The sequence below is a fragment of the Hakea prostrata genome, chromosome 9, assembly GCF_041222555.1.
Source record: "Hakea prostrata isolate BN-2017 chromosome 9, UWA_Hpros_2, whole genome shotgun sequence".
NCBI classification, from domain to species: domain Eukaryota; kingdom Viridiplantae; phylum Streptophyta; class Magnoliopsida; order Proteales; family Proteaceae; genus Hakea; species Hakea prostrata.
Window position 1 is genome coordinate 58,425,379 of NC_142608.1, and position 14,997 is coordinate 58,440,375.

The following is a 14,997-nucleotide window of genomic DNA, read 5'->3' on the forward strand; positions in this document are numbered from 1 at the left end:
AAAATTAAGGCGAAATATCGCCGATATATCTCGGCGATATTTCGCCAGTTCGCCCGGTTCGCTGGGTAGCGAACCGGGCGAAACTTCCGGAACTTCGTTCCTTGCACGTAATACTTTTTTTTTTGTTTTGGAAATGTAGCTTGTTACTATGGGGTGGGAACTAAATTACTAATGTACGCCGCTGAGTGGATGCGAATCCAGGACCTCCTCGTGGGAGGACTACACATAATACTTTTCATCTTGTCTTAATTTTCGTATCTTATTATATTTCAAATGATCCTTTAGTTTTACGATAAATCATAGCTAGTTAGCGTTATTGATGACAGTCTTTAGTAAATTATCACCATTTAAAAATTAAGTGTCAAATACCTTTTCATATAGCAAGGCGCTAGTTATTGCTGACTGAACAACCCGCTTCGATGGAGTTCATTTTCTCTCCCTAATAATTTTATACCACTATTGAGAAGACAACCAATAAGGTTGGGTGTATTGATTGTAATTGTTGTTGAAGGTTGAGCAGTTGGGTTTCTATTGTCATTTGAAAATATGCAGTTATTTAACTCTTTTTAGCTATAATATAAATGACTTCTTAATCAAAAGAAGAAAAAAAAAAATCACTATTTAGTCTTATTACCCTCTCAAAAGTTTCACCTCTGATTTTCAAAAAAAGAGAGAGTTAATTCTTCCCTCTCCTTCTTCCTTGATATTTCAAAACTGTTAGATTGTCTTTTATTTATACTCTTTTAACAGATTAAAGCGATTTCTTCTCTTCTTATTTAGTTTTTTTTCCTGTTTTGTAATTTCCGCTATTATAGAATCCAATTTTTTCTATTTTTAAAAATTTATTCTCTCCTTCTTTTATAGGAATTCTTTTGATTTTCTTTCGTTATGAGATGGATGGAAAGGAGAGGGAATAATAAATAAAAGAATGCATCTAATTGTATTTAATAGATTTATATTAAAGATGGTGAAAGTCAAAATAAACATAAAACATGGAATCAATTTTATAGGTTCCAATAAAAAATAAAAAAATAAAAAAATAAGAATTGTTCCATTTATAATGGATTTCTATCAAAAGGAAAAAGGAAAATAATATTAAAAAAGAGAAGAAATCATTGTAATTAGATTAAAAGGATAAAAATAAGGGTAATTTGTTAGTTTTAAAATACTAGGGGAGAAGGAGAGGTAATACTTCACTATTTTGGAAACTTTTGAGAAGGGAGAAAGTAAGTGGAGTGGTTGCACTCCACTCCCAATATTGCAATAAAAAGACTCAAGATACGCCAAAATTTCCAGTGGAGATGGTCAAGAAATGTGTGGAAATGCTTCAGATATACATGTACAGAATACAATACATAGGCATAAAATATTATAAATAAATAATGTATAATCTGCATCACATACAAAATAGAGAACTTACTAATGCATTCAATATTTTCTTAAAATTGTTTTGTATCGGAAAGAGGGAAGATATGGGGAAAGAGATTCCATCAAAAGAGGGTCCCTTCTAACCAATGTCCTGAACAAAATCCAATTACAATTATAGTCTGAATTAAACATGAGCTTCTACATCTTTTTGAATAAGCTTCTTCTCTAGCTCCCCTGAAAAATCCATTGCTTTCTACTCTACCTGGCCCTGTCTTAGCTGAATGCCAGTCATAAAGTCAGTTAGCTAGTTTTGTTCCTGTCACACATAAACAAATTCCTTTCCATGAGGGACAGCTGCCTTCTATCTTATTCATAGATTGGACTTTTCAAGGCCCCTGGATCCTCTCACTTATAATGTAAATTGCCAACTAAGAATTAGATTGGAAAGAAAGAGCCTTCAGAGTTCAGACCTCTCAACATGCAGATTTTTAAGCCTTAATAAATTACTTTCATCTCCATTATTAATACCGAAAGTTGTTCACTTTTCCCTGCAAAAGCCAGTATAAGATTTCCCTCCTCATTTCTTACCATGCCTCCATAAGTTGCTGCTGAGTCAATTAGAGCCCCATGGACCACAACTTTGTAGATATAATTTTTCATTCATATTTCTTTTTAAAGTTGAATGTATGACCTTAATGTTGATCTTTTAGATGTAAATAGTGACAAGAGTATACAAGTTGGAGTGGAATCCTTACTTGTCTAGATCTTGTTCTTGGTCCAAGTTTCCTCAACATAGGGTTGCTCTGCACTGTCATGATCACTCTTATGGAGCAATGGAAAATGAAAACATTTAACCGCAGGTTTGCAGTTTTAAAACCCAGGTGCCAAATTTCAAAACAGAAAAATGATGGAAGAGAATGTAAAAGTAGAAACCTTATAAGGTCCATAATATCCTTAAAATTATGCAGTGGACGCATGTGAACGATTACAATCGAAAATTATCTCTAACGATATAGCACAAGTATAAGAGTAATAATTTAATCCAAACAGACTCAAATATCCAAGTAATTAATTGACTGACCATTTGTAACTCACAAGAATCTAAAAGGAAACAGAGATACTTCAAGATTAACTTAGAAAACCAAGGAACAACTCATATTCCATAATACCGAAATGATAACGAAAGCTTCCCTAGTTAGTGAAATCTTAGAGGAGCAAGGAACCACATTCGAGATAAAACCTCAAAATTCTAAAAGCCAACCATGGATGAGTTCAAGATAACAGTAACTCTAATCGTCAAATGGCGAAGAGAGAAGAACACCAAATTGAGCATTGCAGTACCTAATTATTGCACAAGTTGTTTGAAAATGAGCAAGCAACGAAGACGAATTGGAAGAGGGGAACAAAAGAAAGTCACAATGGACTCGAATGAAAAAACCCAGAAACACAACATCTCACATTCTTTTCTTATTAATTAGCTATCTCAAGAAATTCAATACAGTGAAGAGAATGTGAAAGCAAAAACCTTCTTCCAAAACTCTGCAACTCGTCACAAACTCACAGAACCCTTGGCCCTTTCTTCCCTATTTTATGAGGTAGGTTCAATATGTATCAATATGTATCGTTTAGTATCGCTATGTATCGGTACGATACATATTGACTACAATATGTACGCATCATTAATATAATGTGGTTTTTAAAATTATATGAACGCTACATAGCCGATCCCTGTATCATATATGTATCACTTATTTTGAATTTATTTAAAATTTAATTACTTATACAAGAAACGTCTCTCTATATCGTATCATACCGTCATGTATCGGCCAATATAGCGAGAGACAATATGAAAAAATATAAATCTAGAAATGTATCAGCCTGTATCGTATCGCAAGCTCGTGATACCGATATGTATCAACTGAAACGATACGATAAGATACGATACGATACGATACTTACAGACCGATATTTTAAACCTTGATGATGCTTAATGAGTATGCAGAAATTGGGAAATATGGAAAAGCTCGTAAGGATCTTCTTCGAGTGATCTATGACAGCCCATAGAGAAAGAATTGATTGCAATTCGAAAATCTTCTTTTCATACTCAGTAGACTTAGGGTATCTTCCTCCAAAGCTAAAAGGACTAATTTCTTTGTTTCATACTCAACAAACTCTCGATCTCTTCCTCCATAGCTGAAAAATACGTTATATAGATTGATTGCTTTGCCACACCTATCTCCAAACCTTTTGATTCAAATTCAAAAATCATAGTGGTTGGTTATTTGAACGTTATTATAGCAAAGACATGAATATGCATCTTTCAGTTCCGATGGTAAAGCAATTCCATTCAATACGAAGCCTCATGTTATCAGTTTGACGAACTTGAACACTCCAACTTTCACTTCGTGTTAAATCCCTAGATGTCTTGCCCCCTCCAAGAGCTGTTGGAAATACAAAGCTTTGATGGAGACCTTCAATAATGCTTTTGAAGCTGCTAGATAATGAATAGAAAGGAAGATATCTTGAACAAATGAGAAGCCAGGAACAAAGTTTGAGAAGTCTCGTGTAAGAAAAGCCACGAACAGCAATGTGAGAAAGATCTATACGAAAATGGAAAAAAAATGCCGAGGTTTTCCTTAAAAAAAAAAAAAAAAACTCGAGATTTGAGGAAAGATAATAAAAGGAAATATCGGGAGGAAAATGGGTATTACGACACTACAATCTTGAGTGTTTGAGGAAACGTATACTCGAGGGAACTAGTTAGCACCTGACCTCCCTCAAGTAAAAAAAATGAACAGTATTTTATTTTCTTCTTCTAATCTCTTTTGTGTAGGTACACTCACAAATCTATCCCTTACAATAGAAGGAAAAAAAAAAATGATAACCCAAAAAAAAAAAGACTTGCAGTTGAGTTGGATTAGTTCAATGGATTAAAGCATCGTAAATTGCAAAGACGGATTAGATATGACAGGGACACGTTATCGAATTCTAAATAATGTAATTCTAACCATCTAAAAAGTCTCGGGTTAATAGATGAAGAAAAAAAAACAAATAAAATCTATATTAAAGGGGGCGAAGCTCCCTATGAAAAAGAAGAAAAAAAATCTGCTAGTTGCATCTAACCTCCCTCAAGCGAATGATTAAATTTTTCACCCAAGAAAAAATTGAAAGAATAAATTATATACGAAAGAATAAATTATACTTCTCATTTTGTTTTTATCCACTTTGTTTAAGGGGACTTGCAAGTCTATACAAGCCAGTGGCTTGGATTTGAGCTCCATGCCTAGTTGGTTGTGTAGATTTATGAAAAGGTTGGCAAACTCTTATTCGGAAGTCTACCTAAACATGTTCCTCTTTCGAATAATTAAACTTTTTAAGTGGACTTACAAGTCTATCTGTGTCACCATTAAGTTTGAAAAAGAAAAAAGAAAAAAATAACTTGCAATTGACTTGGAGTTTACGATAACAGTCAATCTACGTATGGATTAAATTAGTGGCAGATTTGAATTCCCACACAAGCTTATTGCATAGTTTAGATTTCTTCTTTTCTTTTCATGTGCTCCTCCCCTTCTAAGCCAGTTGGAGAATTTAAATTATTTGTCATAGGATGATTAAGGCATGTTCCTAGTCCTTGTTAATGAATTAAATTAGTGGCAGATTTGAATTTCCACACAAGTTTATTGCATAGTTTAGATTTCTTCCTTCCCTTTCATGTGCTCCTCTTCTACGCCGGCTGGAGAATCTAATGATTTGTCATAGGATAATTAAGATATGTTCCAAGTCCTTGTTAATTTATTACCAACTGTAGGATACATTACACATGAGAACGTTTAATCTTAATATTTGTAATTCATCGAATTGCTGACCAATTGCAAACAATAAACAATTTTTGAAAGAACAAGATGCATACATAAATTATTCATGTGTGAAAACAAGATCCTTAATAAAGAAATGTCCTACGAAGTCGGCAGTTGAAAAAATTTAAAAAGAAAAAAGTGGTAAGATCATTACTTGGGTGTGATATATGAAATAATTATATAAGAAGAGTTTCAACACGACCCCATAAGTTACTCGTTAAAAATAATATCATTGCCTAAGTTATCTAATTTACCAATTATAAGGTGAAACTATATTGATGACATTCCTTGCCATTAGAAAATCACAGATAAATATAGACAAGTGTTTGTTATGTTTTGACCTGAATTCTTGTACCCGATTTGAAAGATAGACTTGCATTGACATATTTTGGTGGGCGACCTGATGACCCATTTTGGGAAATTTGTGATGGAAGTAGACGGTTTGGGCCAACCCATTAAACAAGTCAAAACTTTCAAAATGGTGAGAATAACCTTGAACAAAGAACCTTACCTTATGTTAGAATCATTTCATCATATTCCTTTACCGTGTGCAACTTCTTCTCCTGATTGTAAATCCTCATAAAGTTTGGGAGATATGGTTCATGGATGGTATTTTTAAATTTACGATGTGGGGGTAATATTGAAAATGGATAATTAAAAAGTAGCTGAGATATAGGTGTTAGCAATAGGGTTCTTATAAATTGGGCACCTTAGGGGGTTGCTAGCAATAGGGTTCTTATAAATTGGGCATCTTAGGGGGTTTCTATAATATTAGGGGTAACTTAGAGGGGTGGGATTGAAAACCCCATGCCATAATGTCATATATCAAAGTTCATGTGGCACTATGTCCAGATTAGTCACTCGAAGTTGATTCCAAGTTATTTTATTGAAAGTTGTTATTGATCAATTTCTAATATCCATTCGTAAATTTTCATTGAGCATAAACCCTAGAGTGTCTGTCTGATAAGCGAATCATAGATAGACAACCTGCCATAAAGAAGTAACCATAGATAAGCAAAGTTTTGGTGTTCACATTTTCGAAGTTAATAAAACTATTAGATTCGTGAGCCTTTATGGGAAGATGGCCGGTGAGGAAGTTATTGATAATATAAATCCAAATAATCAAAATTGTTTTGAAGGAAATAAAGATACGAGTCAAAGAGTTAGTTTTGATTTCATGATAAGTACTAATCTATCAAACAATAATAAATGTTATTTTTTTATTCTTAGAATTGTTCATAAAACGCCAACTTGTTCTAATAATGTTTTAGAAATATTTTCAGACAAGATCATCAAACACTCATTACAAAACAGAGCACAGTCCACCAACATAAAATATGTAACTTCCCACAACAAACAAAGGATTCCACAAGAAAATTCAGAAAAAACAAACGCACAAACAAACAAGGAGTGAAAAAAATAATATAAATAAATAAAGAAGAAGAAGAAGAGAACAAGTAGAGGTCACAGCATTGCTTTTGCCAGTTGAATCCTTCACAGATCTTGCCATCTGGTTTGCTTCGGTTTCCATTCTCCGGCGAGGATTCTTCACGAACTGGTTAGAGGGGATTTGCAAGAACATAAATCACGGGCAATTTGAACTGCCTCACAAATTCAGGAGGCTTGCGGTTAAACATATCCTGGGTTATATCCTTATCAGTTGTACCGTGTGGTACGGCCGTACTTAGAATAACGATGCTGTCTTCGCTTTCCTTGCTGATCGGAGCCTTCTCTGAAACTGGCAATGTAAAAGTAAGGTCGCATGTTGACCTAGGAAAAACAATTCCTTCGCATCGATTTGCGTGGTATTTCTTGCTAGCCTTTTCAATGATGAAGGCCACGAATTGATTTGCGTTGTTAGTAAGTTCAATGGAACATGAGCTCCCTTTATTCAACTCGAATGGAAATTTTATCTCTGTAGGATAAATGTCAAGATGTCTGTCCATGAGATACATCCGGCCTGCATCCAGTATCTTTACAAAAAAAAATCGAGTTGAGTGTTTTAGGATGAAAAGAAAAGAGAGCTTACCAAATGAGTGCTAATGAGAAATATATCATTGCATAAAACATTAAGAGGAATCATAGGATTAAAATGAGTAGAAATGTGTAGGTACGTAGGACTATTGCAAAAACTTACCAGCATGGATATCTTTGGTATCGGAGGATAAATCAAAAACTTAAATCCTCTTTTTAGTTTCTTAAACTCCTCAACAAGCTTATTTGTAAATTTTGTGGATGGCCAAACCAACTCCAAATCATTGAATGCACGATTCTGGTATACTTCTGTTGGAAGCTCTGATAGTTGAGAACAGCAACTAATGATTAAGTGGTGAAGCCTTGGCATTGCACGTTTCTCTAATTTCCAACTAACAATATCTGAATTTGCAAGTTTCAGCACTCCCAGTCTCGGAAATGAATCTTCAAGGACCATCCATTCATCATATTCAAAATTTGTTTCCACCAGCTTCAGGGTCTGAAGAGCTGGTAGTTTCCCGAACATCTCCATGACATTAGGCTCGAGAACTGCTGCTTTCACAGTTATCTTGGTAATGGTTGTAGGAAAAGTGATCGTCTCTGTGAAGGTACATTCCTCTGCGAACTTCAATGACTGAAGGCGTTGCAAGTTGAAAGTGGCTTCTTGTTCTGCTTTGGATTCACAACGATAGCCATTTAATCCTAATTTTCTCAAATTAGGAGCCTTGTCTGCAACACGGATGTCAGGATCATTTGATATGTAAGAGAGGGTCAGGAGGTTCGGTAGATGGTCTTCATTTTCAGCTTCAGGCAACATACAGTTCCCACCTAAATAAAGGTGCCTCAATTGTTGCATCTTCCATATCTCCACTGGTAGTTCAGAAAATGAGGATTTTCGCAAATCTATTGTTTGGAGATTCCAAAGGTTGAATATAGCAGCTATCGGAACTGGGATGCTCTTGGCAGGTTTCACCTTCAAGTACCTCAAATGAGTTAGGTCTCTGATTGAATCATCGATTTTGTCCTGAGCTTCTTGGTCGCCAGGATTTAGCACCCTAAGCCGTCGAAAATGTTGGAAAAGTGATCTCCAATCTTCTTCCGAAAAGCTCTGGGTGTCCTGGCTAAAAGAAGAGAAGGATCGAACAGGGGAACAAACAGAATCAGAGGAGAAGCTTTTTGCTTTGGATAGATACTCTCTGCAGTTGCCAAGAATTGAGAGTATCTTTGGTTTGATCTGATCAGCACCGCCTATGCTGCTTGAATTTGTATGATCTCCACCGGTATGAACCTCGAGAAATCCTTCTTCTTTTGACAAACGGAGGCAAAAGTCCCGTAATATATCATGAATAAAGCATGATTTTGCCCTTCCGTCGGATCTTTGTCTGGATACTTGAATCAAGCGTAGGCCATTGAGCTCCTCTAAATAGTATTCTGCAGCATCCTCCATGGTGCCATTCGCATTATTGATCAGCTGTACTGGCAATCCTATTAATCCTTCAGCTACCCATAACTGGATCAGTTGCTTCAACTCAATCTCGGTGTTTTCCGGGAAAAGACCACCGAGATAAAGAAAGCATGACTGTAGGTGCTGGGGCAACTTACGGAAACACAAGGTCAAGATGTCCATCTGCCGATCGTAATCCCCCCCGCTTAGTGGTTCGTCGTTAATTTGAGCTGCTATACTGGACCAACTGGATCCATCAACTCTGTCAATGGCTCTTAGAATATGAGCCACCACAGATATTACAAGTGGCCGCCCACAACAGCTTCTTACAATCCTTCTTCCCTGGGCTTCCATTTCATCGTCACCACGGTAATATGGTTTCCTGAAAAGCCTGAAATATAATTTACAGAAGAGCATCCAACTTTGATCCTGGTCTAGGGACTTTAGTTCGAAACAATCACATTGCCAAATCCCTTTCTTGTCACAGACATAATCGAAGAACTCGTCGTCACCACGGGAAGGAAATTCGCAAAAATAATCTAACAGGGGGAGTGGTTCTGTATCAGATCTAGTTGCATGAGAAGCCACACTTAGAAAACGGGTAGTTACTAAAATACGACTATAATTACTACTATCGGGGAAAAGATGTTTCAATTTATCCCATGTTTGGGTATCCCAAACATCATCCACCACTATGAGATACCTACGACCCTTCAATTGCTTCCAAATTTCATTTTCCAGCTCCCTGTCATCCATGTCATGGATATTTTCCGTACTCATCATGACATCTTTTAGAACACTAAGCATCAAATCCCTCAACACATATGTTTTAGAGACCGACATCCACCCACAACAATCTGCTGCCTTTCTAAAATGACGATGTAAAAGTTTAGCCAGGGTGGTCTTACCTGTTCCTCCTCCTCCCGTGATTGCAATGACACTCAGCTGCGGTAGTCCCTTGGGTTCAACTAACCGGCAAAACATCACTCTCATGTTAAATTCGAAACCCGCGAAATCTGTTTGATCCACTGTCTGGTGGCTTCTTTTGGAGGGGTAAACTCGCACTGATTCTTCTGCATCCTTTTTGCATACGGTGCGGTAGTAGTACTCGTCGCTGTTGTAAGTAAGGATGAGGCTTACGATTGATTTTATCTGTTCACGGACCTCAAGACCGAGCTCAGCCTCAGGGTTGTCGTTGCCGGCAAGTTGAAGTGATTTCTCATCTTCATCTGCTGTAGTTGTGTGCTGCTGCTTTGCCATGATTTCGTCAAATGCGTCCACCACAACATCGCCAGATTCAACAGCAAAATCCCTTATCATTTCAACCACCTTACTCATCTCCTGGTCTGAAGAAGGACCTGCAGCTAGACGATGATGATGATGATGATGATCAGAATTACTTCCCTCTTCAGAATAATACACGAGTAGAAACCCAAACATGAGCTCCAACTGCTCGCAGAACCATGATATTTGTTCCCTCAGCCCACTCCGCATATCATGTGCCGCCAGAAGTAAACGCAGGTTATTCAAGAGGATCATCACACTGTGCACTTCTGCCATTGATTGCTTCGTCGCCATCAAGCAATTTTCAGCGGTTTTTCAGTCTCTCCTACATCTTCTTACAAATCTCTCCAGATTTCAAGCATATATTGGATCAGTTTCTTCAACCCAATCACATCAACCATATTAAATCAAGTGTTAATTACCTCTGATGTCCCCAGCACGCAAAACCCAGTTTCAAATCCCAGTTATTTTAATTCCAAGTTGGAGGACTAATTAATTATAAATGAGAAGCAGGATTCTAGCTAGCTATCCTTTTTTTAATAGTGAAAATAAAACTTCTATTAGAAATTCAGAGAGCAATTACAACCTACAGGATTAATAGTTGCTTGAGTAGCTAGAGTAGTAAAGTAGTTAAACAAGGTGGGGATTTAAAGTTACACAAAACTTGAATCTTTATGTCTACGGACAAGTTTGTCAAAAGAGTCACAAAATGTAAAGGCCATTGTTTTTCTGCAGGCTTGGATAGAATTTGAGAAACTCCATCAAGGTTGTATCACACTTACTGCTATTGATACTCTAAGCTCTTTTAATTTTTCAATTCTTACTTGTAAAGCCATAAGCAACGCCTTCATTTCGTCTTTCCTTTCCAACTTTTGCCTTCTTTTAAAAATAAACATGTACCATTTTCATGATCCCTATGCTCCATTCAGTGACTTTCAAAAGTTGGATATAATTGAAATCTGCATACATTAAAATGGTTGAGTGTACGTATATTCCTAGATTCAATGCATAAACAATTTATTTCATTTAGGATATGATCATCGAAAATACAGTTACTTTCCCCAGCATGGCTATGATCTTTTGCTGTTTTGGGAGTTGATTCAATCACCCAATTAGAGAAGTTTTTAAGCACATCTATTAAGCATAGAAATTTTTTGTTTTTTCCTCGGATCCCCTTTTTTTTTACCCATAAAAAATATATTATCAATTTTGAACAATAAAATGATATAAAGGGGTAAAAATTATCAAAGGTTGGGGCATTGTGGTCATAGAAAATCGAAAACCATGGATTATGTCAAGACTTAAAAAGGGGGTTTGTTTTTATTTGGGTCTTTCAGTATAGTATAGGGGATCTAAGTGTAAGACGTATTTATTTTTGGATTAAAAGTAACTTAAACCCAACTTCAGAAACTCCAAATGAAAATTACCTAAATGATCAAAACTAGGAACTTGTAATAATGTCTTAAGTTCCTAGTTGGATATTTAATATTAATTATTTTATCAAGTTGCGATTTAAGAAGTCACTTTCACAAATTGACTTTGAATTTACAGCTTATTAGCTGTAGTGGTACATTTATTTTTTTATGGTAAGGGGAAAGCGGTTAGCTTAAGTCTGCAATAAATACTTGTATGAGGTTGTTGATCACTTGGTCCAATTATTAGCTAGATTGGAGACTTCAGAGGTAGATAATTACTAGCTAGTCTCAATCCCTAAATGAAAAGTTCGATTGGAATGTATCCAAAAGACCAAGATTTTACTTTGAGTAATTTTTTTCCCCTTAATGTTTGGACTGCTGATGGTGATTTATTTCACCCCAATTATGTTTCCTTAGTTGAATGAGGAATCAGTGAGCTTCAATGTATAGAGTGCAATTTTTTTTTGCGGATTGAGTGTTTGGTTCTTATGTATAATAGAATCGAAATTTTATGCTTGTTAATTTTTCACTTTTAATATAAATAACATTTTAACGAAAAAAATATATTAATCAACCAGAAATTAACCAGTGATTATGGAATGGCCAACCATTGAAATGGAACGTTTCAGTTCTGCTTCCATTTATACATACTTGTCTCGATTTTTCTTTTTTATTTTGAAGAATACCTTTTATATTTTAATTTTATTTGAAAGAGAAGCCAACAAAAATAATAATAAAACGAAAAACTTGCTACCGGAAAGAGAGGAACAAAGAAAATAGATAAACAATACTAAACAGTAATTATTCCTTTTATTCCCGGAATTGCATGCAAGTCTATCTGTCATCATTAAAAAGATTAAAAAAATGAATTTAAGATAACAAGTAACAAACTAACAACAACTCCTCAAACCTTTTTTTTTTATAGATCTACACAACCAACCTGCGTGGTTTTTTTCTTTCCCTCTTCGTTGTCTTTTTTTTTTTGGTAGGATCCCTCTTCGTTTTGTCTGTTGTGTAAGGCTTGCAAGTCTACTTAAACAAAGAGAATAAAAAGGAAATAAGAAAATATCATTTAACTTTTCACTTTCCCATCTTCCTTCAATTATTTGCCCCAAAATAAATAAATAAATAATCTTTCTTCAATCGTGCCGCATTTTGTATCCTTTATTTATTTATTTTTTAATCTTTCGTATGTAGCAGTTTTTTTTTTTTTTTGGGGGGGGGGGGGCTTGGTTTTCTGAGGAAGCTTCTTCCTCTTGACATATTTTTTATTTATTTGTTTTTCAGTAATTTTAAAATAAAAAAAATTATGTAAAGAGTAGAGTGATTGATGATTATCTTAGGCCGATCAACCTTCAAATTAGATGGAAATGTGAATAAGTTCAGTCTCAAAGCTAGTTGTAGGGCATTAAATATGGTTGATTTTCTTGTTTTTGGGTAGCATTTAAATATGGTTGGTATGATCTAAGTAATATATAGAAGAACAAACCCGAAGTGAAAGGTTTCAATATGAATAGAATCACTGAGAAATTTTTGTATGCAAAAAATATAATGGCAATTTCTACAATGAAAAAAATATAGGGACAATAGCATGATTAGTTATTTTTAGCTTTTATTTTACAAAAGTAGTCACCCAATGTTTTAATTAATAAAACTAGTTAAAACTGAAGTTAAGTTTAGAAAATTACTCAAAACAGTGATTTTCCATTTCTTTTGGATATTTTTACCCCTAAAATAATAGTATATTCTTTTAAATAAATAAATAAATAAATAAAAACTCAAGAATAATTTTTGAAGCAATTATTGGCAAGATTTAAAGTATCATGTATCATTAGTCAGGTGATTTTAAGAGATGTTTCGCTTCGTATCGTAGCATTTCGCAAATACATATCAATAGGTGCATAATTGAATAGAAATGATCAAAATACATAATGAAATAGTCTAATTCAAGCAAAAACAATAGACATAGCTAAAAACAATGATTGCACTCCCAATGTTGCAATAAAAAGACTCAAGATACGCCAAAATTACCAGTGGAGATGGTCAAGAAATGTGTGGAAATGCTTCAGATATACACGTACAGAATACAATACACAGGCATAAAATATTATAAATAAATAATGTATAATCTACATCACATACAAAATGGAGAACTTACTAATGCATTCAATATTTTCTTAAAATTGTTTTGTATTGGAAAGAGGGAAGATATGGGGAAAGAGATTCCATCAAAAGAGGGTCCCTTCTAACCAATGTCCTGAACAAAATCCAATTACAATTATAGTCTGAATTAAACATGAGCTTCTACATCTTTTTGAATAAGCTTCTTCTCTAGCTCCCTGAAAATTCCATTGCTTTCTGCTCTACCTGGCCCTGTCTTAGCTGAATGCCAGTCATAAAGTCAGTTGGGTAGTTTTGTTCCTGTCACACATGCACAAATTCCTTTTCATGAGGGACAGCTGCCTTCAATCTTATTCATAGATTGGACTTTTCAAGGCCCCTGGATCCTCTCACTTATAATGTAAATTGCCAACTAAGAATCAGATTGGGAAGAAATAGCCTTCAGACCTCTCAACATGCAGATTTTTAAGCCTTCATAAATTACTTTCATCTCCATTATTAATACCGAATTAAAGTTGTTCTCTTTTCCCTGCAAAAGCCAGTATAAGATTTCCCTCCTCATTTCTTACCATGCCTCCATAAGTTGCTGCTGAGTCAATTAGAGCCCCATGGCCCCCTATCACAGTGCAGTGCAACTATTTGTTGAGGAAATTTGGACCAAGAACAAGGTCTAGACAAGTAAGGATTCCACTCCTACTTGTGTACTTTTGTCACCATTTACATCTAAATGATCAACATTAAGGTCATACATTCAACTTTAAAAAGAAATATGAATGAATAATTATATCTACAAAGTTGTGGTCATGATCACTCTTATGGAGCAAATGAAAACATTTAACCGCAGGTCTGTAGTTTTAAACCCAGATGCCAAATTTCATAACAGAAAATTGATGGAAGAGAATGTAAAAACAGAAACCCTTTAAGGTCCAGAATATCCCTAAAAGTATGCAATGGACGCATGTGAACGATTACAATTGAAAATTATCTCTACCGATATAACACAAGTATCAGAGTAATAATTTAATCCAAACAGACTCAAATATCCAACTAATTAATTAACTGACCATTTGTAACGCATAAGAATCTAAAAGGAAAGAAAGATACTTCAAAATTAACAGCACCTACAAAACTAAGGAGCAGCTCATACTCCATAACACCGAAATGATAATGAAAGCTTCCCCAGTTGGTGAAATCTTAGAGGGGCAACGAACCACATTTGAGATTAAACCTTGAAACTCTGATAGCCAACCATGGATGAGTTCAAGATAACAGTAACTCTAATAGTCTAATGGCGAAGAGAGAAGAACACCAAATTGAGTGTAGCTACCTAATTATTGCACAAGTTGATTGAAAATGTGCAAGCAACGAAGATGAATTGGAAGAGGGGAACAAAAGAAAGTCACAATGGACTCGAATGAAAAAACCCAGAAACACAACATCTCACATTCTTTTCTTATTAATTAGCATATCTGAAGAAATTCAAAACAGTGAAGAGAATGTAAAAGCAAAAACCTTCTTCCAAAACCCTACAACT

The 14,997-nt window shown here is 35.1% G+C and overlaps 2 protein-coding genes across 3 annotated transcripts in view; both read right to left on the bottom strand.

Annotated features, from left to right (window-relative positions):
- The window catches only part of LOC149005761 (toMV resistant protein Tm-2 netted virescent-like), a 58,674-nt gene that overhangs the window by 30,001 nt on the left and 13,676 nt on the right, over window positions 1-14,997 (bottom strand). The window lies entirely within an intron of this gene.
- On the bottom strand, window positions 6,439-10,350 carry LOC149005763 (putative late blight resistance protein homolog R1A-3). Its single transcript, XM_089135564.1, has 2 exons — window positions 7,363-10,350; window positions 6,439-7,198 (listed from the first exon to the last, which is right to left on the bottom strand). Exons 1-2 carry the CDS (start codon window positions 10,219-10,221, stop codon window positions 6,785-6,787), a joined length of 3,273 nt encoding a protein of 1,090 aa, XP_088991690.1. The 5' UTR covers window positions 10,222-10,350; the 3' UTR covers window positions 6,439-6,784.